This window comes from Budorcas taxicolor, chromosome 9 (genome assembly GCF_023091745.1).
Source record: "Budorcas taxicolor isolate Tak-1 chromosome 9, Takin1.1, whole genome shotgun sequence".
NCBI classification, from domain to species: Eukaryota; Metazoa; Chordata; class Mammalia; order Artiodactyla; family Bovidae; genus Budorcas; species Budorcas taxicolor.
Window position 1 is genome coordinate 63,502,556 of NC_068918.1, and position 25,744 is coordinate 63,528,299.

The 25,744-nt window shown below is 42.7% G+C and overlaps 1 protein-coding gene across 1 annotated transcript in view; it reads right to left on the reverse strand.

The window, feature by feature from the left end:
* The window catches only part of SLC2A12 (solute carrier family 2 member 12), a 65,248-nt gene extending 40,816 nt beyond the window's left edge, over positions 1 to 24,432 (reverse strand). Inside the window, exon 1 of the mRNA XM_052645997.1 lies at positions 24,318 to 24,432. Within this exon, the coding sequence (XP_052501957.1) occupies positions 24,318 to 24,432 (115 nt within the window). The remainder of the gene's footprint in view (positions 1 to 24,317) is intronic.
* Between the last annotated feature and the right edge of the window lie 1,312 nt (positions 24,433 to 25,744).

A 25,744-nucleotide genomic window follows, 5' to 3' on the forward strand; every position in this document is an offset into this window, starting at 1 on the left:
TGTACTTGGACACACAGTTATCACAGGCTGAGCTAGGGCTGAGATTGTGCCATTCTGGAGTAGCAGATATGGTTTTAAAATGCTGTTTAGCTTTGGTGAAAGGAGCAGGTCAAATAAAGGTGATCTGAAACCACTTTCCCCTGCTACAAGTATCTAAGGTATTTCACGTCTCTGGGATACTGATGGCATAAGGAAAATGAAAGACTCCAAAAATAAAATTCAAAAAGCATCAATTATTTAGATGGAGAAGCAAATAAAAATGCAATAATCCACAATAAAATAAAGTTGATGTATGAGCATTGTGAACACAAACCATTAAAATGAAACTACATCAGCAACTTATTCAGCTAATCGGAAAACAGGTATATAAAATCCCTACACAGCAGGTGTTATCTCTTTATATGTAACACAATGAAACAAAACAAATGTGGTTCTTGCCCCCCAAGAAACTTAACATTCTAGTGATATTTCTATTATTTTTCATGTCTCTTTTAATTTTCATGTGCAAAATCACTTTACAACACTCTTGCGCCCTCAGTTTCCACATAAATTATTTTCCCACATAATCTTAAAATTCTCAGCAACAGATTCTTCTACCAAAAGGAGATTTGGGTCAGATTTTCATATTCAGATAAGGATATTGTAATGCTTTGTATCTTTTCTTGTCATTGTTCATTTTATCTAAGTCTGATGTGTTGATTGGGGTGTGTGCTTTGGCAATTCATCTCCAATATGCAGATTGGAGAAATAAGTGATTCTGGAGACTGATGCACCTGGGGAACAGGTTGCATGAGGCCCCTCAGAGGGGATAGAGGGACGGAGGGCTGCATGAAAGTACTGTCAAGGACCTGGGGGAAGAGACGCAGAGCTCTGTGAGCAGCAGATGTCTTTGCCACATTGTCCTTCTCCTTCCCCTTCCTTAGTTTCTCCCTCTTGTTGGATGGGAAATAGTGCTTCCCTACAGAAAGAAAGACCCTTTGAGTTACATCCAGATACTCCTTGATGCTCTATCATTCTACTTTAGAGAGAGTTGAGGTGGTAGATTAAGTGGGCAAGCAGGTGGAGGACGGGTATAAGTCCCAGGCCCAGCTTCTTGTGGTCTGGGGGAAAAAGCTCCTGACAGAACAGAGACATAGCCTTTTCTTCAGCTTTCTGGACTTAACTCCATATGCCTAGTTCTTTTATTTAGAGTTCATAGGACACTGACAGACTAGGGTGTGTGAAAAGGGTCTAGAAACCATCCCAGTTTTTCAACGGTCCTCTTGATATCCAGCAGCTAGTGCTGAGTACAATTCTTCAGAGATATAATAAAATTGTCTCTATATGAATTGATAAAAAATTATCTGTACAAAATCGCAAGTTTTTAAAAATTATATGTCACAATATTATCTATCTATCGATCTATCTTTTCATACTGTTCATGGGGTTCTTAGGGCAAGAATACTGAGGTGCTCTGCCATTTCCTTCTCCAGTGGACCACGTTTCATCAGGCCCTCACTAACAGGGACATGCCCTTCAACCACTCAGCATAGCTGGATGACATGCCCTGGGTCCTGGCTGTCCCACCAAAGAAGCGGTGTTGGAGAAGATACTTGAGAGTCCCTTGGACTGCAAGGAGATCCAACCAGTCCATCCTAAAGGAAATCAGTCCTGAATATTCACTGGAAGGACTGATGCTGAAGCTGAAACTCCAATACTTTGGCCACCTGATGCGAAGAGCTGACTCATTGGGAAAGACCCTGATGCTGGGAAAGATTGAAGGCAGGAGGAGAAGGGGATGACAGAGGATGAGATGGTTGGATGGCATCACCAACTCAATGGACATGAGTTTGAGCAAGCTCTGGGAATTGGTGATGGACAGGGAAGCCTGGTGTGCTGCAGTCCATGGGGTTGAAAAGTTGGCGACACTTAGTGACTGAACAATCACCTATTTATCTAGGTAATCTGCCTTCAACAGCTGCATCCCAGGCTTCCCTGTTGGCTCATTGGTAAAGAATCTGCCTGCCAATGCAGGAGACACAGGCTGCCAATGCAGGAGACACAGGTTCAATCCTTGATCCAGGAGATCCCACATGCCGTGGAGTAACTAAGCTTGTGCACCACACCTATTGATCCTGTGTTCTAGAACCTGGGAGCTGCAACTATTGAAGCCCGCACACCCTAGAGCCCAAGCTCTGCCACCAGAAGCCATTGCAATGAGAAGCCGAGCACTGCAACGAGACAGGAGCCCCTGCTCACCACAACTAGAGAAAAGCCCCTGAGCAATGAAGACCCAGCACGGCCATAAATAAATAAATAAATTAAATTAATTATTAAAAAAATTTTTTGCACTCCATGACCTTATTCTCACATGGGCGAGGTGATACCAACATAGGTTATACGCTACAGAATTAAACTAAGGTCTTCATTGTCTGAATTTTAGTGGAAGAATATATCTTCCCTGTTATATGCTTTAAGGGCTACTGCTCCAAACTAGTTTCCTCACTCATCTCACTGCTGCTTATTACTGCTGAGGTCCATTATGGTCCTCAGCTGCCCATTCAAGATTTGGAATTTTAATTTAGGGTGGAAGGCTAGTCCCCAAGTCTTCCAAGATCTCAACCCTGTGACACCTTAGGACTTCCCGCACAGGAAATTTTCCTGGTGCTACTTTACCATATAAATAAAATGAAGAAAGACATAGAGTAGGGTTTCTTCTTCTTTTTTTTCTGTATCTACCTTTTGGTTGCTGATGATAGAAGCAGGATGCTACCCTATGGATGCCAGAAAGCAGAGATGACTTTCCCCAAAAATCTGACAGAGACCAGAAGGAAAGAGAAAGAATGGCTGCTTAATCATGAATGGCAGAGTCTGGGGCAGGACAGAGTCCGGGGTGGACAGAAGAGAAGCAGCCAGCGCTGAAGGAGAGAGGAGGGTGAGGAATCATAATTAGAGCCTTTTCAACAAACATCCAGCCCTGAAGTCAGTCCGCACTTTCAGTTCATGGTGAAGTTTAGCATTCCTGGCCATTCTGCCCATGGATTTGCTTCACGAGAGCCCATCTCTACATCCCTGTGTCCCCCTAAAGGTGCCATGGGGGATTCTCAGCCTTTTGTGGACATCACAGAAGTAGAAACTATCTAGAAACTTCTAATTGGTACCCACAGGCTGCTGGGTCATGCCTACACTCTGAGTCTGGCTGCTTTGTTATTAATAGGCCAGTCGTGTTCCTTTGGAGCAAGGATAATTCCTTAATAAGATAATAAAGTAAAACTGTTCCTATTGAAGATGTGATCACAACCCAGAGGCTTTATGCAAATGAGCACTGAGACCCACATCCCTGGCACAAAGGATGGCCAACTCCCACAGGCTAGGCAGCTGCAGCCACTTCCACAACAATAGCCGCATTGTCTGCCGCTCGCGGTGACTCAGACGAAACCACAACTTTAACTGGCTTGCACCCGAAACACTCCATCTTTCGTGATATTTGACTTTGTGCCCACTTTCTTCTTTCCTTTTCTTCTCCATATGCCTATTATATCGTAAGTACATAATGGAATACACAACAGACATTTGCCGGAAGACTGACTTCTACAACAAACTGGAAAGCGTGCACACACAGGTTCCTTTTTTGGCAGGCAGCCAGGTCATTATGCAGCTTGACCAACTGTGAAGGTTTCACACATTGAAAAGGGCTCCTACTTCATGATTTGCTTGAGAAAAACTTGCAGTGGCCCCCAAATGGCCTTGCATCTGTGCTCTCCCTGCTCTCAGCTCCTCCTTCCCGAACACCTGTAATCCCAACCCATCACTCAAGAGTCATGTCAAGTGCCACCATGTCCAGGGTGACTGGCCTGTTCTGAAACCTTCTGCTACCCCACCCTCGACCCCTCTGGGCTCCCACTGTGCACAAAATACGGGGTTCCAGACATATGAAGGCATATTAGTAAGTCACTTATTTATTGACCTGTTTGTCTTCCCCTCTCACACAGGAAGACTTTGAGGCAAGAACTCTCCTTTCCTTAACATCTGTATTCTCACCTCTTTGGCACAGGAGTAGTCTTCAATAAATATCTGTTGAGTGAATAAATAAATTCACACTGGACCTCTTTTCTCCAAAAGTTGTACTGTGACTGGTGTGGACAGAAAGCCTCACAGCCATTCCTTTACAAGGCCTCTTACTTGCAAATGTGAGCAGTGGTTGATTTCATGTGTCCTTTTAGTTATATCTAAGTGTCCAACCCTCTGCGGGGGAGAGACCTGAGCTCCCTCAGGCAATACTGCAGTTAGGAGGCCCTGAGCAGTTTCTTATCTTGACTGTAACACAGACCAGCTAGAGGAGTAAGTCTTCATCCCAGTCATATTCTACAAGCAGTGGCTCCTTCAATATGGGACAAAGGAAACCTTGGAAGGGCCATAAACCCTCAATCCATAAGAATTAGTCTTGGACCAGAAGCTGCCTATCCTAACAAGAGACAATACTTCATAAAGTTGGAAGTGAAGAAAGGTTTACAACTCCTTGTGGAAAAAGTCTTAAGATATCTTGCTGCCCTGACAGTTTCCATGCAATATTCCTATTCTGCCAGTTGTTAAGCCAAATGGGGAATATATGATGGTACAAGACCTTAGAGCAGTAAATGTGTCACCACTGTGTAACAGTCCCTGTACATCCCTTCATGGCCATCCTTATAACATATTAGCCCAGATCTCTGAGGATGCTAAATGGCTTAACTGCTGGATCTCTAGAACGCTTTTTTTGCATCCCAGTTCATCCATCATCACAGTATCTGTTTGCCTTTGAGTGAACTAACCTCAACTCAGGCCAAAGGCAACAATATACCTGGACAATATTGCCTCAGGGGTTTCAGGACAGCAAAGGTCCATCTAGTCAAAGCTATGGTTTTTCTAGTAGTCATGTATGGATGTAAGAGTTGGACTATAAAGAAAGCTGAGCACCAAAGAATTGATGCTTTTGAACTGTGGTGTTGGAGAAGACTCCTGAGAGTTCCTTGGACTGCAAGCAGATCCAACCAGTCCATCCTAAAGGAGATCAGTCCTGAGTATTCATTGGAAGAACTGATGTTGAAGCTGAGACTCCAATACTTTGGCCACCTGATGCGAAGAGCTGACTCATTTGAAAAGACCCTGATGCTGGGAAAGATTGAGGGCAGGAGAAGAAGGGGACAACAGAGGATGAGATGGTTGGATGGCATCACTGACTCAATGGATGTGAGTTTGGGTAAACTTGAGGAATTGGTGATGGACAGGAAGCCTGGCATGCTGCAGTCCATGGGGTCGCAAAGAGTCGGACACAACTGAGCAACTGAACTGAACTAAACTGAACACTTGTTTGCCCAGACCCTTGGAAAGGAAATAAGGGAAATACACCCAAAAGAGGGTGCTAAGCTACAGTACATGGATGACCTATTGGTATGAAGTCCCTCCATGGAAGCTCAGATCAAAATATCACTGAAGTCCTTCATTTCCTTGGGATCCAGAGTTAGAGTCTCTCAGACAAAGGCATCAGTCTCCAAACAACAAGTTAACTATCTGGGATATATTATAAACCTTGGAAGTAGACAGTTATCTCCAGATAGAAAACAAGCTATATTAGGCCTAAGTGTTCCAAAGACAAAGGAACACCTCTATCTTTTGGGACATGGTAGGATTTTGTAAAATTCGGATTTCAGGATTCAGGCTTATGGCTAAGACCCTGTATAAAGCCGTTTAAGGACCAGATACAGAACTGTCACTTTGGAACAGGGAACAGGAAAAGACTTTTAATGATATCAAGTAGGGCCTCACTAGAGGCCCTGCTCTCAGTCTTCCCAATTTGAAGAAGCCATTCTTCTCCTATGTGGCTGAAAAGCAGGAGACAGCTCTGGGGGGTCCTTGTACAGAAGCTAGGGGAAGTTCTTCAGCCTATAGGAGACTTTTCCAGCCAATGAGACTCCATGGTTGAGACTGGCCTGGGGGCCTCTGGGCAGTAGCTGCCACAGTTTTATTAGTGGAAGAAGTTAACAAGCTTACCTTTGGACAGCAACAGAAGTCCAGACCCCTCATCAAGTGCAAGGGATCCTAGAGATAAAAGGCCACTATTGGCTAACTGAAGGCTGCCTTATTAAGTACCAGGCTTTGCTCTGTGACTTCCCAGAGCTCACCTTCAAAACTTGCCATCCTCTTAACCTCACTCCTTAATGCCTGCCAAAAGCTCAGAGCTAACACATTCTTGTCTCAAAACCCTTGACCGAATCTATGCCTGCAGGTCTGACCTAGCAGATAAAGCTGTGGAAAAAAAATAAGAGTGGTTTACTGATGGCAGCAGTTTCATTAAAGATGAAGTCAAGAGGGAGAGTATGCCATCGTCAGCACCCACAGCAAAACACTGACAGCTCTAACCTGAGACTTAACCCTAGGGGAAGGAAAGATTGTAAATCCATATACAGATTTAAAGTATGCCTTCCCTGTTTTACATGCCCATGCAGCTACCTGGAAAGAGAGAAGACTTCTAAATGCAAGAAATTCCCCTATAAAATATGGGGCTAAGATTTTACATCTCATAGAGATGGTTCAGAAACCAAAACAGGCAGCAGTCATCCACAGCTGCAGGTATCAAAAGGGACCTTCTCAAATTTCCCAAGGAAATGACGGGGCAGATCAGAAAGCAAAGGAAGAAGCCCAGATACCCATAACCAAAAAGGCATTAATGCCATCCCTTACCCCTTTTAATGTTATACCCAGGCACTGGACTTTAAGAGAGATCTGGGCACGAGACAGAGGCGGTACCTAAGGGAACAGATGGCTGGTGGCATATAGGTCAGAAGTTTCTCATATATCTCTCTGATCAATGAAAAAATTATTGAAGGGTTACATGATTCTCTTCATCTGAGGAGAGATGAAATGTCTGTGATTGTTTTCTGACTTTATTTTTTTACAGGGAAAAGGCTCCCAGAGATGATTTAAAAAGTTACTTGAGCCTCTGCCCTCTGTGCCACCCATAATCCAGGAGATAACCTCAAGCCTTCCCCTCTTAAACCCAGTCCAGTGTGGTGGGACTTACCCAGGAGACAGGACTAGCTAAGTTAATAGATTTCACTCAGATGCCCTCTTTTCAGGACTTCAAATATTTGTTAGTCTTTATAGATACTTTTACTGGATGGACAGAGGCTTTCCCCTACTAGAACAGAGGAGGCAACTTAAATGGCTAAGGCTCTCCTAGAGGAAATTAATCCTAGATTTGGATTGCCCCATCACCTCCAGAGTGACAATTGGCCTTCAGTTGCAAAGGTCACTTAACAGATTCACAGGCTTTAGGAAATAAATACCACCTCCATTCATCCTGGAGACCTCAGTCCTCAGGAGAAGTGGAACAGGCTAAAGAAAATCTTGGGCAAACTCCATCGGGAAATGTCAGAGTCATGGCATCACCTGTGGCCGATAGCCCTCTTAAGGGTCAGGGCAGCTCCTAAAGCAACCATCAAGTTAAGCCATTTTGAAACAATATTCGGAAGGCCATTCCTTACTTTGGACATGTTAACTGACCCAGAAACCCAGGCTCAACTTCAATACATTATAAACCTAGGCCAGGTCCAGAAGGCAATACAAGATTACAGCAACAGAGTGCAGCCCGCTCTAGATGACAGTCCTAGGTACCCTGTTGTAAACCCTAAAAGACCTCAAAAAATGAGTCCCTGGTGACCAGCTTCTCTCAATATGGAAGGGTTCTTACCAGTCTTTCTGAACACCCCTACAGCAGTTAAACTCCAGGATGTCACCAGCTGAGTTCATCTGTCTAGGATTAAACCTGTCTCCACTGATATGTTACAGGAACCTGAAGACCCACATTCCAGCCATCTCTGTGAATCCACCCCTTTCTCCAAATCTCCAAAGGATCAGGGGCACCCAGAACAGACTGAAAATTCCAGGTGGATGAGTGAGCCACTCCAAGACTTGAAGCTCTTATTCAGAAGGGACAAAAAGTCTTCTTAGCCTCTGGCTAAGTACCTCTAGCCACTACCTTCCTTTTGCCTTCTGGTACTCCAATATACTTACAGATTAATTGAGATGCTCTGGTAGATTTAGATAAATATTGTCTTTTTTGCTCTCACCTTCACTCTTGGAATTTATTAAACTTCTCTGCCCATGCTGGATGATTTAATTATGATCCTGACTGGTGCAACTTGTTGTTTAGTCAATAAGTCATCCAACTATGAAACTACCAATTGCCTTAGCTTTTCTATGCCTCTGCAACTAAGACCTTTTTAGTCCAGGAAGGACTTCGGCCACTGATGGGAAGAACTGACTCATTGGAAAAGTCCCTGATGCTTGGAAAGATTGAGAGCAGGAGGAGACGGGGGAGACAGAGGATGAGGCGGTTAGATTACATCGCCGAATCAACAGACACGAGTTGAGCAAACTCTGGGAGACAGTGAAGGACATGGAAGCCTGCTGTGCTGCAGTCCACGGGGTCACAAAGAGTTGGATATGACTTTGTGATTGAACAGTTCAAGGAGGCTTGGGACCAACAGGTTCAGTCCTTCCATTTTAGAAATAAAAAAATATGTGGTCTCTTATTTCTTATCTGGACAGGGCCAAAGTTCCTCTCTCAGTTGTCCTCCTATTGATATTTTGGAGTTTGTGTCCACAAGGACCCAACTCGAATTGCTTACCGTGGGTGGGGGTAGGGTGGATCTGTCTCTTGCTTCATATTCTTTTCTCTTTCATCTCTATCTTCTTGTCCTTTTTTTTTTTTTTAATGTTTATTCCTAGTAGCTTCTCTTATATATCCTCCACATCACAGGCTTCAGATAATAATTCTGCTTTTGCAGTTTTAGACCCGACACTTCACACTTTTCATATTAGGTCTATCTGCATCTCTGATCTCAACTAGCTCCAGTTCAGTTCACTTCAGTTCAGTCACACAGTCATGTCCGACTCTTTGTGACCCCATGAACTGCAGCACACCAGGCCTCCCTGTCCATCACCAACTCCCGGCATTCACTCAAACTCATGTCCATAGAGTCAGTGATGCCATCCAGCCATCTCATCCTCTGTCACCCCCTTCTCCTCCTGCCCCCAATCCCTCCCAGCATCAGGGTCTTTTCCAATGAGTCAATTCTTTGCATGAGGTGGCCAAAGTATTGGAGTTTCAGCTTTAGCATCATTCCTTCCAAAGAACACCCAGGACTGATCTCCTTTAGGATGGACTGGTTGGATCTCCTTGCAGTCCAAGGGACTCTCAAGAGTCTTCTTCAACACCACAGTTCAAAAGCATCAATTCTTTGTGCTCAGCTTTCTTCACTGTCTAACTCTCACATCCATACATGGCCACTGGAAAAACCATAGCCTTGACTAAACGGACCTTTGTTGGCAAAGTAATATCTCTGCTTTTGAATATGCTATCTAGGTTGGTCATAACTTTTCTTCCAAGGAGTAAGCATCTTTTAATTTCATGGCTGCAATCACCATCTGCAGTGATTTTGGAGCCCCCCCAAATAAACTCTGACACTGTTTCTACTGTTTCCCCATCTATTTCCCATGAAGTGATGGGAACAGATGCCATGATCTTCGTTTTCGGAATGTTGAGCTTTAAGCCAAATTTTCACTCTCCACTTTCACTTTCATCAAGAGGCATTTTAGTTCCTCTTCACTTTCTGCCATAAGGGTGGTGTCATCTGCATATCTAAGGTTATTGATATTTCTCCCGGCAATCTTGATTCCAGCTTGTGTTTCTTCCAGTCCAGCGTTTTTCATGATGTACTCTGCATAGAAGTGGTGACAATATACAGCCTTGACATACTCCTTTTCCTATTTGGAACCAGTCTGTTGTCCCATGTCCAGTTCTAACTGTTGCTTCCTGACCTGCATATCGGTTTCTCAAGAGCTCCATCTTCACCTCAATTTACTCCTATCACCAGCTGTTGTCCTGCGTCTCAGTTTTTTCCCCACAGAGTCCATTTTTTAAAAATTACAGACAACAGAAATCAGATACTGCCCAAAATATATGTGTTTCCTGTGAAGAAAAATCTTAGAATGCATGTTTTCCCTTTGTATTTAAAATGTACTTGACAGTAACTGGTTTGCCACGTTCTGTTTACCCAGCCCCTAAATCAGTTATGATATTTTTGACTGTAGGAAACCAAAAACCTGAAAAACAAGGGCATTTATTGTTTAGTTTGTGAGAAGGCCAAGTTGAATTTGGTATCTCCAAGGATTCACGCTCTACCCATCCATCTGTTCCTGCCTGCACAGAGGGCTGGCTTTTGTCCCCAATCTGTCACCATATGTGCAAGGTGGCTGTCACAGCTCGGGGCTTGAGATGCTCTCACAACCAGATTCACAGTGGAGAAGGTTTAGGACAAGTAGTTATCCCCATGTGCCTCTTTCCTCTTATCATGGAGGGAACTTTCCAGAAGAACATTGAAAGATGATGGCATTCACAACATGCTAACCCAAAATACAACACCTTGGCATGTTGAATATTTCATGTGAGAGGTACTTTCTGTTATACTCAGAGGAAAAGAACATCCTTATCTCAGAAAGCAAAGGGGCATGAAGAAGAATTTGAATGAAGAGACTTGCGAAGTTTCCCCTGGTTTACTACACTTACCTCATACTCCGTCATATTTTCATGACAAATCAAGCATAAAAATATTCAGGCTTAATCATTTCTTTGAGATTTTATTTCCTTATGAAGGTTTCCATGTCACATAAAACCTACATTAATTAAATATGGATGCTTTTGTGTTAATCTGTCTTTGTTGGTTTAATTTTTGGACCCAGTCACAGGCCCTAAAAAGGTTGAGGACAACTTTTTACCTCCCCACAAAGACTTATCCTCATGTCTCATTGACCAGAACCAGTGTGTTCCATATAGTCAAACTTGGCTGCAAGAGAGAATAAGTATCTGAATCTTCTAGTTCCCCAGTTGGAAAAGACAAAGAAATAAAAAGGAAGTTGGGATAGCAATTAAGTTTTCGGTGTCTGACACACCTTACTGTAACCACCCAGTTGCAGTTGGAAATGTTCTTAGTTAGACTTGAAGGAGCAGTTAACGTGCACAGATGCTAGCCACACTTCTGATGTCTGTAAGTTATCTTTCTGGTGTGACCCCACTGAACTGAGAAAGGAATTTTTTTCCTTCTACTTTTTGGTCCCCTGACTGTGAACAGGGGATAACATCTCTGCATTGTATAAAGCAAACTTTCTTTTTTTTGCTTGTCAAAAACAGTACGTGCAAAACTGCAACTTCTAGAATATACCACTCCACTGGCTCATCTGAGCATTGTCTCTTCTTAACACTGATTTTCACATTCTAGAATACCACATTTGTCTAGCCAGAGTTGCTGAAATCTTGGAAATTGTAGCCCCTAAGAGATATAGAATGGGAAGTGATGGTGATAGGACAGGGTGGGAAGAATTATACTATGGAGCAAAACCTTCTGACCCTCTCAAAAAAGCAGCTCCAAGAGGTCTGTGGAGATATCATCCTTTGATCGATGAAAATTCTCTCAGTAGGGATGCTCAGTGACAGATTGTGGAAAGCCAAAATATTACTCCCTTTTTTATACATTGGGCTTCTCCAGTGGCTCAGGAATAAAGAATTCGCCTGCATTGCAGGAGCCACAGCAGACGTGGGTTCAGTCCCGGGGTAGGGAAGACCCCCTGGAGGAAGGCAAGGCAACCCACTCCAGTATCCTTGCCTGGAAAACCCCATGGACAGACGAGGCTGGCGGGCTATAGTCCATGGGGTGGCAAAGAGTCAGACACAACTGAGCAACTAAGCACAGCACAAGTTCCAACCCACTGGTAAGTATATCTGGCTTTAGCGTTATTGCAATTTTGCATCTCTTCCCATCTTTTCAAGAGGATTTTCTATAGACAGTTAAGAGGGGGTGAACCTGGAAAACAAACCAGCAGCCATTCACCCAGAGACCTCTGACATCTCCAGGAAGGAGATTCTCAATCAGTGTGAATTGTGGTGAGTGAGGCACATTTGAAAACTGATAAAGTCTTCAGAAAGGATCTTCATCCCATCAACGCTTACTAAACATCAGGAAAAATAGCAACATACACATTTGTCTTTCAAGATTCCATACATATGTGTAGATGTGCTGAAATAAAAAGTTTTAATTCAAAGTGTGAGTGAATGCAGAGTAACTGCCTGCCATTCTATATTTTCTAATCATTAAATGCAACACTGTTAAAACTATTATGTGAGAATTTGAAATTATTTTTCTGTTTAAAAAGGAGTCCAAGGACTCAAAAATGGTTGAAAGTCATCCTCAGTGCTTTAAAAATTCTTTAATTAAGGAAATGAATAGGGAGAAAATAACACTGTAAAGCTTGTGGATGTAAAGTTCTTAGGAAGAGCACTTTATCTACTAAAAACGAATACCTGTATGACCACCTCAGGGTTAAGGGAAAAGGCCATGGGTCATGTTGATAACACAGAGGTGAGCCATGGGAGGGAGAGAGAGAAAGGGAGCAAATGCTAAGAAGCACGAATTTGTGTGTGTTTGTGTGTGTGAGACAGAGAGAGAGCGCTCAAGAAAGAAAGAACAGAACACAGAAATAAGACAAATGAAAAAAAGGTCAGGAGAATTTGTCAGCTTGTAGAGGATGGGTAAGGATGAGGAATGAAGTTAAGAGAAAAATAGTACAAGAAGTTTGTACCTTCTAGCAAAAATTGGTTGACAAGAAAGTCCCTAAGGTGGATTTGACAGGAGAATTGTATGAATGGGTCCACCTAATATTTAATTGCACTATAGCCCTCTTCAGATTGTCAGTAAGAATCTACCAAGAACTTGAGTGAATGGGATTTGAGTATATGAAGGAAAAGATTGTAATCCATGCATGGACTAGAAGAGGGATAAGAGAAAAGACCAGCTTTGGGAAGCAAAGGGCAAGAAACCAGGGTAAATAGGAAGTTGGTGCAAAAAGTGATCAGAAACCACTTTCTGATCCTAAGGCTCCTAAGGTACACCAGTATACTGTATGTGTTTGAGGATGGGCAGAGAGCTGGGGAATAAAGAGGCATGTGACTTTAACTTTATGGGAGCTGGAGCTATTTATGTTTAACTGTTAAAAGAATAGTGGGACTTTCCTGGTGGTCTAGTGGTCAGGACTATTTTCATTGCCAACGGCCTCATGTTCAATCCTGGTTGTACCACAAACTGAGGTGCAACCAAAAAATGAAAACTAAAAGAATGGTAAGGGTTTAGAGGCAGGAAGAGTTTTCCAAGACCCCCTAATTCTGTCACCACTATCATCACGTTCAGAAACTTTTCTTGATTTCTGTAATCCAATAAGATCTTTTCTCAATAATTCCTTCTATCATGTTACTTATCACACAAAGGTTTCATGACATGTCCCTACTTAACATCTTCAGATTCGTTCATAACCTTCTTTCTCCTTCTTTGAACTCTGCGTTTTCATCAGACAAATATATTTGTAGTTCCCTGAATGTGCCATTCTTTCTTCTCCAAACTCATATACAAGCTATTTTCTCTGCTTAGAATGTTCTCTGTAAACTTATTGGCCTCAGTGATACTTTCTTGACTCAGCTTAGCCATACTGTCTTATAGGATCCCCTGTGCACTACCAAGGCATATGTGTCTGGTCACCTCCTCCTGTCTACATTTCTGGATCTCTTCTCTCTCATCACCCATTGGTAATTGCATATGCATTGCACAGATGTCTCTGGTTTACCATTGGACCCAGGTTCTAGCATCATGTCTGATTCCAGGAGATGCTCAATGTTTGCCAAATGATTGTCATTACTTAGATTCTTATCTGTCTGATGAGTTGGTAAAACTTATGGACCCAGACAATGTTTTTAGATATTTTTATTTTTTACACTGAAGTATCTTGCACTGTACCTCTTACACAGTAGATAGTCAATAAATATTGCAGAATTAGAATGGGCTTTAGTTTAACTCAACAAACACTTCACTCATTCACTGATTTAACAATTAAGCATGTACTCCATGGGAATATCATCTTGGACACAGAGGGCAGACAGGTTCATCTGGATGGACAGTGCAGTCAGCACGGTGGGCGTATTGAGCACCATGCGGACACATTTCCTAGGCTACAAGGTAGCGTTACTTGTGCCATGTACACATGATCCCTGATGGCAATACAGAGGAAAAGGCACAGTTCCTACCTCATATGAGCTAAACAGTACTTTCTAAACAGCTAGCTCAGAGATCTGATAGGTTCAAGGATACATATTTTAATCCAGAAATTTATAATCTTATAGAAAAAGACATATCATATGGAAAATTAGGGAACTAGTTAAAATGAGACGCAATGAAGTTCTGAAACAAGGGTAATGGGGACCCAAATTCACAGATTAGAACACGGATCAGAGCAGAAAGTAGAGACATCAGTGTTGGATGGTATTGTTGCTCAAGTGCAAAACCCTGGTGTGGATTTAGAATGTGCAAAGTGAAAGTGTTAGTTGCTCAGCCATGTCTGACTCTGTGCGACCCCATGGACTGTAGCCTGCCAGGTTCCTCTGTCCATGGAATTCTCCAGGCAAGAATACTGGAGTGGGTAGCCATTCCCTTCTCCAAGGATCTTTCTGACCCAAGGATCAAACCCAGGTCTCCTGCACTGCAGGCTGATTCTTTACCATCTGAGCCACCGGAGATTAATAACACTGAGGTTTAGATCTCTGGGCTATTATCCATGCTACATGGAGCAATCATTTTGCTTTTCTCCCAGAGGTACCTCAGCTTAACACTGAAGGTACAGTTTGGAATCAGAGTACCTGGTTAGTTAGCAGTTAGACTCTGACATGTCTAGTTTAATCTTTTTGTTCCTCTGTGTCCTAAAGTAAAGATAATAATATCACATACCTCATAAAGTTATGAGAATAAATGAAATAGAAAAGTAGCTGGTGCACACTACTAAGTGCTTAGTAACTGTTAGCTTTTGGTCTCTTAGCTTCAGTTTCCTTATCTGTCAACTGGGGGTAATGTTACTTCATGGAATTACCCACAATAATCATTCAATAACAGTTTGTTTAGTCTGAATGGAGTTTTGCCAAGAGAACGCACTGGTCATAGCAAACACCCTCTTCCAACAACACAAGAGAAGACTCTACACATGGACATCACCAGATGGTCAACACTGAAATCAGATTGATTACAGTCTTTGCACTCAAAGATGGAGAAGCTCTATACAGTCAGCAAAAACAAGACCAGGAGCTGACTGTGGCTCAGATCATGAACTCCTTATTGCCAAATTTAGACTGAAATTGAAGAAAGTAGGGAAAACCACTAGACCATTCAGGTATGACCTAAATCAAATCCCTTATGATTATACAGTGGAAGTGAGAAATAGATTTAAGGGACTGGATCTGATAGATAGAGTGCCTGATGAACTATGGACTCAGGTTCGTGACATTGTACAGGAGATAGGCATCAAGACCATCCCCATGGAAAAGAAATGCAAAAAAGCAAAATGGCTGTCTGGGGAGGCCCTACAAATAGCTGTGAAAAGAAGAGAAGTGAAAAGCAAAGGAGAAAAAGAAAGATATAAGCATCTGAATGCAGAGTTCCAAAGAATAGCAAGGAGAGATAAGAAAGCCTTTCTCAGCGATCAATGCAAAGAAATAGAGGAAAACAACAGAATGGGAAAGACTAGAGATCTCTTCAAGAAAATTAGAGATACCAAGGGAACATTTCATGCAAGGATGGGCTCGATAAAGGGCAGAAATGGTATGGACCTAACAGAAGCAGAAGATATTAAGAAGAGGTGGCAAGAATACACAGGAGAACTGTACAAAAAAGAGCTTCACGACCCGGATAATCATGATGGTGTGATGACTCACCTAAAGCCAGACATCCTGGAATGTGAAGTCAAGTGGGCCTTAGGAAGCATCACTATGAAAAAAGCTAGTGGAGGTAATGGAATTCCAGTTGAGCTATTTCAGATCTTGAAAGATGATGCTGTGAAAGTGCTGCACTCAATATGCCAGCAAATTTGGAAAACTCAGCAGTGGCCACAGGACTGGAAAAGGTCAGTTTTCATTCCAATTCCAAAGAAAGGCAATGCCAAAGAATGCTCAAACTACTGCACAACTGCACTCATCTCACACGCTAGCAAAGTAATGCTCTAAATTCTCCAAGCCAGGCTTCAGCACTACGTGAACCGTGAACTTCCAGATGTTCAAGGTGGTTTTAGAAAAGGCAGAGGAACCAGAGATCAAATTGCCAACATCCGCTGGATCATGGAAAAAGCAAGAGAGTTCCAGAAAAACATCTATTTCTGCTTTATTGACTATGCCAAAGCCTTTGACTGCGTGGATCACAATAAACTGTGGAAAATTCTGAAAGAGATGGGAATACCAGACCACCTGACCTGCCTCTTGAGAAATCTGTATGCAGGTCAGGAAGCAACAGTTAGAACTGGACATGGAACAACAGACTGGTTCCAAATAGGAAAAGGAGTATGTCAAGGCTGTATATTGTCACCCTGCTTATTTAACTTCTATGCAGAGTACATCATCAGAAATGTTGGGCTGGAAGAAGCACAAGCTGGAATCAAGATTGCCAGAAGAAATATCAATAACCTCAGATATGAAGATGATACCACCCAGAAAGTGAAGACAAACTAAACAGCCTCTTGATGAAAGTGAAAGAGGAGAGTGAAAAAGTTGGCTTAAAGCTCAACATTCAGAAAACGAAGATCATGGCATCTGTTCCCATCACTTCATGGGAAATAGATGGGGAAACAGTGGAAACAGTGTCAGAGTTTATTTTGGGGGCTCCAAAATCACTGCAGATGGTAATTGCAAACATGAAATTAAAAGACGCTTACTCCTTGGAAGGAAAGTTATGACCAACCTAGATAGCATATTGAAAAGCAGAGACATTACTTTGCCAACAAAGGTCTGTCTGGTCAAGGCTATGGTTTTTCAAGTGGTCATGTATGGATGTGAGAGTTGGACTGTGAAGAAAGCTGAGGGCCAAAGAATTGATGCTTTTGAACTGTGGTGTTGGAGAAGACTCTTGAGAGTCCCTTGGACTGCAAGGAGATCCAACCAGTCCATCCTAAAGGAGACCAGTCCTGGGTGTTCATTGGAAGGACTGATGCTGAGGCTGAAACTCCAATACTTTGGCCACCTCATGCGAAGAGTTGACTCATTGGAGAAGACCCTGATGCTGGGAGGGATCGGGGGCAGGAGGAGAAGAGGACGACAGAGGATGAGATGGCTGGATGGCATCACTGACTCGATGGACGTGCATGAGTCTGAGTGAACTCCGGGAGTTGGTGATGGACAGGGAGGGCTGGTGTGCTGTGACTCGTGGGGATGTAAAGAGTCGGACACGACTGAGCAACTGAACTGACCTGAACTGATGGGGTAAAATCTCTCTAACAAGTAAAACTTTGAAACAGTCTCTTATTGATAGCAAAGGAAGTAAAATGATACCTTGTTTCCAGCATAACAATTCTGCCTTTTCATACTTTCCTGAATTCCTTTTTTTTTTTTTTTTTTTGCAATACCTACACAGTTCAGTTCAGTTCAGTCGCTCAGTCATGTCCGACTCTTTGCGACCCCATGAATCACACCACGCCAGGCCTCCCTGTCCATCACCAACTCCCGGAGTTCACTCAGACTCATGCACGTCCATCGAGTCAGTGATGCCATCCAGCCATCTCATCCTCTGTCGCCCGCTTCTGCTCCTGCCCGCAATCCCTCCCAGCATTAGAGTCTTTTCCAATGAGTCAACTCTTTGCATGGGGTGGCCAAAGTACTGGAGTTTCAGCTTCCGCATCATTCCCTCCAAAGAAATCCCAAGGCTGATCTCCTTCAGAATGGACTGGTTGGATCTCCAAGCACAATGGGACTTACATCACGAAAAATTCTTCCTGTGATTTTGCCTTGAGTTTTCCACAATTTTGTTTCCCAATAGAAATGAAACATTCATTAGCTACGGATGTTCTTTCACAACACTAACTGATTAAAATTACAACTTTTCCCCCTATTCTTTATTTATTGTCTCTATTTCATTTTATGCCCTGTGGCATGTGAGATCTTTAGTTCCCCAGCCAGAGACTGAACCTGTGGCCCCTGCAGTGCAAGGGCGGTGTCTTAATCATTGGACCACCAGGAAAGTCCCTCTCTTATTCTTAAAAAGCCTTGCACTTCTGAGGCTGAGATGCCATATATAAATTAGCATTGCACATGGCTCATAACTTGCATAAAGTGTGTGGAAACAAATGCATACAGGGGCAACACATTATAAAATAACAGTAATATAAATAAAATAAAATGGATGCAGCTAATAGCCACAGAGCCTAATAATGGCAGGCAGACCTTCGTCATGATTGTTTTTGAGAAACAATTCCAGTTCAGTTCGGTTTAGTTACTCAGTCATGTCTGGCTCTTTGTGACCCCATAGACTGCAGCATGCCAGGCCTCCCTGTCATCACCAACTTCCGGAGTTTACTCAAACTCATGTCCACTGAGTCAGTGATGCCATCCAACCATCTTATCCTCTGTCGTCCCCTCTCCTCCCGCCTTCAATCTTTCCCAGCATCAGGGTCTTTTCCAATGAGTCTGTTCTTCACAGTAGGTGGCCAAAGTATTGGAGTTTCACTTCAGCATCAGTCCTTCCAATGAATATCCAGGACTGATTTCCCTTAGGATGAACTGGTTGGAGATTACTTCCAAGGGATGCACAATTCTACAATTTAAATAATGCTTGATTTTCTTAAGGGGAAAGAAAATATTCCTATAAGTCAAAAATTTGCATTTTTCTCCCTGATACTTCAGCACAACAGTATAAAGTGAGTCATGGTCAAAAAGAATGAAAGTTCCTAAAGTGAGAATAAGGTGATAAATTATTTTAGTCTCATCACTTCTACCTAAATTGTATAGAAAAATTAGTATATCACTGAATCATAACCATTTAGCAAATACATAAATGAGCATGCTGTGATACAGGAAGAACAGCTTTACCAAGGAGCCAAGACAGAAAAAAAAAAAAAAAGAAAAAAAAAACTAATATGACTTTATGTTTACTATAAAGGTAGTATATTTGGCTCAACATTTCAGCTGGGAAATACTTGCAGGGATTTCAGGTTCTGTGTCTTTTCTTTTGCCATGCTGCTTGTGGAGTCCTATTTCCCTGACTGGTGATTGAACTCGGGCCCTCAGCAGTGAAAGTACAGGGGCCTAACCACTGGACTGCTCTGGAATTTCCAGAGGTTGGATACTTTCTGAGGGAAGACAGGATAGGGAATTATTCTCTTTTGGTATTTGGTCAAATAGCTGCTTGGAAAGCAGCCTGTTTCAACTTTTCTCCTTTCTCACACCGTGACTTGGTATACTTCTAGGTGGCTTTCTTTCATTGCCTTATTTTATTCGCTAACTCATCCACTTGGGGAAGGCTCTTCATGAGAAAAAGCTGAATTTGGGAGCCCCAATTCCATTCAATTTAAATGCTTGTGCTCCGCAACAAGCCACCACAGTGAGAAGCTGGAGTACCGCAAGGCAGAGTAGCCCCGACTTAACACAACTAGAGAAAGCCTGCACACAGCAATGAAGACCCAGCAGAGCCAAAAATTAATCAGTTTTTAAAAAAGAACTAACTATTCTTCAATGACAAAATATCATCCCACATGTCTACAGCAATTAAAAACTGCATTTTAAGATTGGCTGATTCACCTTTAATACATACATGTAAATTATTTTCCATAGTCGCCTCCAGAGAGGACTCATTGTATTTTGAGTTCTGTTTTTCTCAGCTACTACAGGGTCTAGACCACTAAAAAGTACTCTCTAGAGAATACATAAAAGATATACCTGAGGGCTCCCTGTAGGGTTCCTTCCAGCTATTCACCAGGGTAGTTCCTAAGAACTCAGTCATTCAGGTCCTGCAGGCAATCTTACTAGACAGAAGGGTGATGTTGAAAATATCTGACAACCACACCAAGGTACTGTCCTATCAAAATAGACATCGGCTTTAAACCTGCTCGGGCACGCTGGTATCCACAGGCTAATTTCAGGCCCTCCAGGTCAGGGGCACTGTTGGTGGCTCCTTGTCTGCCAAGCTCTGCCACCACGGGCACTCATCAGTGCATGTCTGCTGCTGTGGGGGCAGCCTAGAGGAGGTTTGCGACAAGTGGCAATCTTCCCTGACCTCTCGGGGTGACATGATACTAAAGGGGAAAAGATCCCTGCTGTGTGAGTCAACACCACCCAGAGTTGGCAGTGGAACAGCTCCTGCCATATTTGTTTAGAGGTTTCTCCCTTACCTGGGAAATCCTATGGACAGAGGAGCTACATAGAATCCATGGAGTCACAAAGAGTCGGACACGACTTAAACCACTACCACCACAGGTCCCAGAGAAGCCACTTACCCAGGTCTCACTGTCACAAAACCCCTCAAATTTATATTTTTGATGTGATTTCCAAATGAGGTGAAATGTACAGACCCAGAGAGAAGCTGATTGAAGAGAAAGAGGAGATGGCTATCTTTAAATTTGGTCTTATTTTCAGCAAAAACATCTACACAGTTCAGTTTAGCCACCCAGTCGTGTCCCTCATATATTCAAATGTCTATAAATTCTGCCATTTCCTTGAGAATATCAAGCCATACACAACTTTTTTGTTTTTGCTGTTGTAACTGCCATTTATTTGTTAGATATACATGCTTTTAAAAGCACAAGTTTTGTCACAGGTTTTGTCACTTTTTCTTCTGATACATATATATTGTATATGGTTTATTTAAAAAATTTTCCCTGCTTTTTTAAAGGTATAGTTGATTTATAATATTATATTAGTTTCAGATGTCACTTTTTAATATGTGGAAAGCCTGGGAAAATGGAAATGGCCAAGGTCTGGGTCTTCCCAAAGTAACTTCCCAAAGTTGGTCTCACAGTCAAAGCTCTGTGATCAGGTCAAGGTGGTCAGTCTGACCTTCTCTTCTCTGATAACAAGTCTATTCCCCAAAGTCTTCTCAGTCTATCTTACAAGTAAACTTCTCCTTGAGCTGTCTGAGGAAGCCTGAGAAGGCCAAGCTTGACTCAATTCAAGAGGGACCAGTTTAGGCTGACTCTGAGAGCCCAAGGCTCACAGTAGGAGCACAGTAAGTATGCCCCAACCTCGAAAACATGACCAGCATAACCTGAGCAGTGATGGACCTGAGGTTTGCTAATATAATCCTGAGCCAGGAGCCAGCTCAGGGCCACAAGGGATGCGAGGGGAGCAGAGAAGCAGCCAGGCCACAGGGCTTTCTTTCTACACTTCCACTTTCCACTAAAGAAGTGCCATGTTTACCTGTCTCACGTACTGACCACCTACACAGACTCCATTTGCAGAAAGGAGTTTGCAGCTTTGAACATGTTTGAGGACAACTGCCATAGTACAGCCGCCTCGCCAGCAGAGGTGTGCATTTCGTGACTCCCAGACTGCAGGGCTGCAGCTAGGCTTAGAAGGGTCTGGGAGGGGGTGAAGTGCCGTCAGTGTCGCTGATTCAGTGAGCCTAGTTCCAGCGATCTGGGTTCCAGTACATCAGGCAGCTGGATCTGCGGTGTGGAAAACATGTACTCACACAAGTATTGTGCTGTTTCTGACCTTTTGGGCAGACCTGAGAAGGAAAAGCAGAGCGAGTGGGGTAATGGAGGACTTAAGGAAACCCCCTTCCTAACCAGTTGTTGAATCATGAATTAGAGGAGCCTGGGAGACCCAGCTTCTGAGGTGAAGGAGCAGGCCCCGCTGGGCCACAGGCTGCCAGGGTCTGCTTTGATCAGCCACCCCCTGAACTTGGGCCAACCACACATCTTCTAGACTCCTGTTCTCCTTGTGTGAGGTGCTCTAGCCATCTATGTTTCGCACCTCATCTATATCTGTTGCTGGCTTTAAGTACCAAGATTTCAAATTGAGCTCAACGTTGCCCTACAAGGTCAATTATAACATGTCTATGAAAGCTGAAATGTTTACTAAAAATGTACCCACTTAAGCCATAACTTCTTGAAAATGAATTTAAATTCATTAGCTTCTAGCCACTGGAACAAAGCATTCCTTCCAGTTTAGAGGGTTTGGCCAAGGAAAACCTGCCAACCTTTCTCGCTATGCACAATAGCATTAAGGGGTGCAATCACAGGGTTTCTGTTCTGTTTCATTTTTCAGTATCTCAAATGCTTTAATTACCTTATTCTGGGTTTATAACTCATTCCTCTTTGCACATTGTTTTTCATCTAGGAATACAGAACAACTTGCTACTTTCAAATGCAGGAAAAGAAGGATAATTATTTAGCGTATTTTAAACACTTGAAGTTTCCTGCAGGAAGCTATGGAAGTTTAAAATACAAAGAGGTTGAAAGAAGTTTTTGTCAAATATTTCATTTGACATCTTTGTAAATCAGACAAAAATACAACCTTGATAGAAGAGGCGAACTAACTTGTCAAAACAGCTGAGCAAGTCCATACTATGTGTTAATTATATATGTAGATCTGTATAATTGCCTTTGGGTACCAAGAATGCCTAAGACAATTTAGGAAAATTTATGAAAGTAATAATAAGGTTTGTATTTGTCTAAATACAAGCTACATATAGCACCCATCAAAGCTGTATTCATTAAGGAGTTAACAAAAGCATTTAGGTTTCTTCTTCTACATGATCAAGATTCATTTAAAGTTAAATGTAAAAGACAATTGATGGTATTTATTCACTTAGTGTTTCTTTTCAACAGTTTAAAGTTGTACTTTAAACTGAAAGTTGTGTGTGTTCAATCTTTAGAAGCACACATATTTGCTTTCCATTGTGAACTTGGACAATCTGACCTATTAAAAGGACATTATGCTTTCAAAGACATATCATAACTAAATAGTCCATTTTTGATTGTTACTGTGGAGGCCCCTCTAGCATAAAATTTGTTTTCAACTTCTTTGCAACATTTATCACTGACTCTATATAGTTAATGCTTTTGTCGCTATTACCACCTCAACTCACCCTCTAGCTCAATCTTGCGAGAATTCAGAGAGAACTTCGCTACTCTTTCTCTACTCCCCAATACAAGTTTCTTTTGTTTGTTCTTAGACTTAGATCACACTTAGAGAAAGTGGTAGCTCTGCTGAAGAGAGGACTGGGCCATAGTGTAAGGGACCCCAGATATTAATTCTTGACTAGAAGGAGGGAAGTTAGAGAGGGCTGAGCTGAAAGAGGGCAAGGGAGAAGGAGAGCTTCTCCATTTACGAGGAGGGGTTGCTTGGTGCCTCAGTTCCAATGTGGATTCAATTCCAAGATCAGACAATCCCACCATGAAAACCTAAGCATATAGGGGACTTCACCTGGTGGTCCAGTGGTTAAGACTCCGCCAGGGAATTGGGGAACTAATACTCTGCATGCAATAAATAAATCAAATTAAAATAAAATTCTTTTAAAAGAACAATTGTTAAAAAAAAATAACTAGTATATAGATCCATCCCAAGGTGAAAGATAAATGCTTTTTGTATTTATTTGGTGGTTTGGATTATTCATGAAATTCTAATATATGGCCTGGGCATGTGTTATACGATTAGAGGGAGCAGAGCTGAGAGAAGCAGGGGAAGGGGGTATTATTTGTGTTTGATTTCATTTCATATTACAGTGAGTTCCTTTTCCTTTGAAGACTAATTGATCAGGAGAGGCAACTAAATGTAGGCAGTGTGTTTGTGAAAATTGTAAATATGGAAGTGAGGAAAGGCATTTGGTTTAGCAAAGTTAACTGAAATGAATGAAAACTTTTCCGAATTTCACCTCCAGAAGGAGAGGTATTAAACAAACCTCAGTCTAAGATGTCAGTTTTAAAGAAAGCAGGAGCAAGTAAGCAGAGGTTTTAGACTCCAAACAATGCTCAAATTCATTACAAAAAGATGCTGGGCACTTAAAAAGAAAGTTGAATTTATTGATTATGTAACTAATAATTTTAGGAAGCCTCCTTAAAATGCTGGTTTTTAAAATGGTGGTTAGAATGTCCAATTGTTACAGATTATCCATGTGTGACAAGAAATGAAAAAAAAAGTGTGTACGTGGGGGGGGGGGGGGGGTGTGTGGGTGTCTTCATCGGCGCGATTATCTTGCCAGTCAATTTCTCCAAATGAAAGAGATTCATCCCTGATAACAGCCCACGCAGAGGAGGGGACCCGGCTTAGGAGTAGTGAGACTTCAGCCTTCACATTAGAGCTCCTTGTCGCTTCTCCCACGAGATCCTGTCCCCTTGTCTCCAGGCACCTTGCACGCTCACGTGGACACACACAAGCACACGCACACACACGAGTGAGACACGCGTCCAGCGCGCTCCTCTCGCGGTCCCCCAGCCAGGCTGCCTCGCTTTACCTCGCGCCCCGGGAGGATGCGGGCCGCCGCTGGCTCTGTCGCTGCCATCAGTCTCCGCCGCTCGCCCCTTCGGTTTCAGCAGACTGGGGCCCTCTGCGTTTTCAACAGGTACCATGGTCACGTAGAAGTTACAGCCGTTCCCTGGGCACCAAACCACCCCGACTTCCCCAACTGACACGAGCGGTCACTTTCCCCATAGTTGCATGCTAAAGAAAGGTGGGGAAGAAAAAAAAAAAAAAAACTTCGAGCAAAGCCAATGTGATTTGTGACCAACTTTGTTTCTATTTCCGAAAGCTTTGCCCTTTTCGGTGACACAGGCTGTTGCTATTCCAAGCAGCCTATCACAGGCAGTGGGAGGGCCGAATCTCCGGAGGATTGTTTTTGCCTGCAGATGCAGAGTTGGAAGCAAAGGATTTCAAGGCTTGGGAACCTGCGCTCTGACAGTGTTTGGCCTTTAGGTGGTGGGGAGATCTCCTCTTCCTGCACCTTTGAAAAGAGGCAGAGAAAAGAAACAGGTAGATCCAAGCGCAAACTGAGGGAGGGCCTGGAATACTCACAGATGGTATTAGTTAATCTTGCAGAGGGAGGAACAATTTATGCAGAGACACACCAGAAAGGAAAGTGTGTCAATTTTTCTGCAAGGCTGTTATTCCAAGAGTCATGACACTTAGGGAAGTCAACAAAGCATGAAGCATAGTCACTGTTTCAACCTGATGTTACCCTAGGTAAACACTATACATACTTGCTCTCTCCAAGGCTTGTCAGACAAATCAAGGCAAAGTCATAATGCACAGATTCTTTGGACTTTTTGCACCCTGGGGTTACAGCAAGATAATCCAGTTTATTTATGCATAGCTGTCTAAAGGAGGAACCGACCCTAAATTTCTTGTTGCGTTGCCCGATAGCCTGATGGCAGAAGGAGGGTCATTTCCAATTCTGAGAGGCTAGGCTTTATGGTCCATGGTGTGGCTGTGGTATCATCCAATCTGGAGCAAAATCAGGGCCTGAGAAGAAGGACTTTCTCCTCCCTGATCTGTGACTATATTTCTATAAAAGACCTTATAGAGTCATGACATTTTACCTTCAGTTATATACTTAGCAAACCATATTTCCTGAAAAAGCTTGGAGAAGAAATTGGGATCATTTTTGAAAATCATTAAGAGTAAAAACTAAAATTTATGAGAGCACTAATGCACCAGAAATTATGCTGAGGGCATTAACTCAAATGATTCTTTTGGGGGCAGGGGAGAAACTGTGAGACAGGTACCCATACTACAGAGAAGAAGATGGAGGCAAAGTGACCTACCTTAAAAATAGCCGCTAGCCTGTGGTGTAGCTGAGACCAGGAAGCCAGGTGATCTAATGCCATAACTCTTATATCCTAACTGTCAAGCCTCATGCTTCTCTGATTTTCTTGGTTTCTGTCA